We start from the raw sequence: 2,404 nt of genomic DNA on the forward strand, positions 1-2,404 counted from the left end.
AAAAAAAAAACAGGGCAGTCATGAAGTGAAAGGATCTGTACAAGACGTCACACAATTAGTTTCAGAAAGTGAACACTTCTAAGTTGATTACAATCACTTCAAGACAGAAGCCAATAACACCAACCATGCATGCCAGTGACCATACCAGTTACGCAAGTATGTTCGGATCAATCTACAGTACTCACTAGATAGACAGATAAGAGATATAATAACATGATAGCCAAACTGCAGAGGTCATAATTGAACTTAAAACAAGCTGGGCCATCTTTGGTTCTCATTGTTCCATCTTGTCTTCACTGGCTTCCCTTGGTAACAGCCTGTGCTTCTACCCCTTCGCCACCAAAAGCAACAGCAGTAACCATACAGAAAGCTGCCAACTTGACAACTCCATTGATCACGCCGTCAACCGCACGTCCGATGGATTTCAAGCGCCTGCAGGTAGAACGAGGTAGGTCAAATGAGAATATATGTACCAACTCCTGTCGTACAACATATATCAAGTTTGATCCTCTACGTACAACATAGTCTTATCTGCCTGTTCCTTCTCCAACTTATCTAACGTTGCACCCAGCTTCGCCCTCGCCAGCTTATACTGAGCGTCCACTTCAGACGGCTCCAGTTCCTTCGGGATCTTGCCAGCATGCTGGATTTATACACACTTTGCATCATCAATCATTAAGTACAAGCGCTGACTGTGGCTGGTAAATAATTAAGAAGGATAATGTCTTGTCTGTCAGTTAAGAAAGCATGGTGCACGTGTAGCTACTAGTCACAGAATCACACTTGCCCGATTTGGACAAATGATGTCACAGAATCATACTAGCTAGGATGTGCATGAAGCAGAAGAAGATGCGAAACCACAGCAACATCCATCTTTATGTGATGCAATTAATTACTACCTCCGTCCGAAACTATTTGTCGCTCAAATGAATGTATCTAGATGTATTTAAATGTTAGATACATCCATTTGAGCGACAAGTAATAACGGAGTATTTGCTAAAGGGGTGAGTAAAAAGTCATGCTCCGATCAACCAGGAAAATAAGGTTGCTTAGTGATATGATTCCAATGTAGTCCTGTTGCTAGTTCGTCAGGCGTCAGGTTAGACTAGTATGACCATGATAAGCAAGTAATTTTGCTCATTTTTTATGGTAGGTAATACAAGAGACACATGTGTGTTGCTGTTTCAATTGCACATAATTCAATTATCACAGGCTACATCGATCCTTGATGTCGTGAGAACATAAATCATGTTGGGCTAGTGGATCAATTGGCAGTGTGAGCGTGTGTGCTTTGGAAACAAACTATTGACTAGTACAGAAATATAAGACCGTTTATATCACTAATATAGTGATCTAAACGATCTTATACTCTGTATTTCTTTACAGAGGGAGTACTAACTAGTAAGTGAAGCAAGAAGAAGAGGAGATGGTTCAAGATATCAAAACATCAGCAACACAACATCAATCGATCTTATGCATAAAAATTCATGATCAGATCAACCGATAAGGTTGCCTAATGATATGATTAGCATGCAGTACCTCCTGTTGCTACAAGCAGCACTAGGTCAGGATGTATAGGTTCAGGTCAGGTTAAAACAAGTACTGGTATACATGATGACGCTAAGTAAGTAACTTTGCTCTTGTTTCTAGTAGTAGCCAATACAAGAGACACACGCATGCTGCTGTTTCGATTGCAAAGAATTCGATTATGGCTGGCTACATCGTGGATGACGTGAGATAGATCATGTGAAAAAATATGCAAATTTTGGTTCAGATACCTTGGTGGAGAGCTGGCGGGAGCGCATGAACCTGCTTGGCACGAGCCGGCGTCCCTCCTCCGCGACCGCCGCCTGCGTTCGCTGGAGCAGTGAGCCACCGAGGCTCCTCGCCGCGCACCGAACCGCCGCCATCGTCGCCGTCCTGCGAACAATTGGTTATGCATTAGGATAAAAAGTCCGTCACGAATCACCACCGCCGGCCGCTACCCCCACCCCCACCCCACACACAAACCATCGATTGGATTGCAGACTGGAAATTTCGCTGGGATTTGGTGAGCGTACCTTGCGGGTCTGGGCACTCCTTATTCCTCGCGCGGTTAGGGTTCGTCGTTCGCCTCCACCGAGAAGAAGGGGAAATTGGGTGGGGAGAGCGGTTTTTAGCGCTGTCCGGGAGGTGCGGTGCGGTGCGGTGCGCCAACATATAATCTTGCGAGCAGGCCCGGCCCAGTGCAGCTCTTGATCTTGGACTTTTTCGGCCCAACTGTGGAGATTTCGGTAGGTTCCTTTTTTCCGAAAATCCATCTCTGCACGCGAGCTCATCTGCATGCGGACCTGATACTGAATACTTCCCTCTAGTTAGGGTTTCGCCGAGTTCTCCCGGGGCGATCTTCGCCGCCGTCGAGCTT

At 45.5% G+C, this 2,404-nt stretch overlaps 1 protein-coding gene across 1 annotated transcript; it reads right to left on the reverse strand.

Moving 5' to 3' along the window:
- Positions 1-36: 36 nt before the first annotated feature.
- On the reverse strand, positions 37-2,195 carry LOC125519843. Its single transcript, XM_048684623.1, has 4 exons — positions 2,061-2,195; positions 1,779-1,920; positions 519-643; positions 37-432 (listed from the first exon to the last, which is right to left on the reverse strand). Exons 2-4 carry the CDS (start codon positions 1,908-1,910, stop codon positions 294-296), a joined length of 396 nt encoding a protein of 131 aa, XP_048540580.1. The 5' UTR covers positions 1,911-1,920; positions 2,061-2,195; the 3' UTR covers positions 37-293.
- Between the last annotated feature and the right edge of the window lie 209 nt (positions 2,196-2,404).

The sequence above is a fragment of the Triticum urartu genome, chromosome 1, assembly GCF_003073215.2.
Source record: "Triticum urartu cultivar G1812 chromosome 1, Tu2.1, whole genome shotgun sequence".
NCBI lineage: Eukaryota > Viridiplantae > Streptophyta > Magnoliopsida > Poales > Poaceae > Triticum > Triticum urartu.

Excerpts from the sequence above, each read along its gene's own strand:
- LOC125519843 (XM_048684623.1), bottom strand. The coding sequence starts at position 1,910 with ATGGCGGCGGTTCGGTGCGCGGCGAGGAGCCTCGGTGGCTCACTGCTC. Across the intron at positions 644-1,778 it reads CCCGCCAGCTCTCCACCAAG|CATGCTGGCAAGATCCCGAA; the intron begins GTATCTGAACCA and ends GTATAAATCCAG. Across the intron at positions 433-518 it reads CAGGCAGATAAGACTATGTT|GCGCTTGAAATCCATCGGAC; the intron begins GTACGTAGAGGA and ends TTCTACCTGCAG.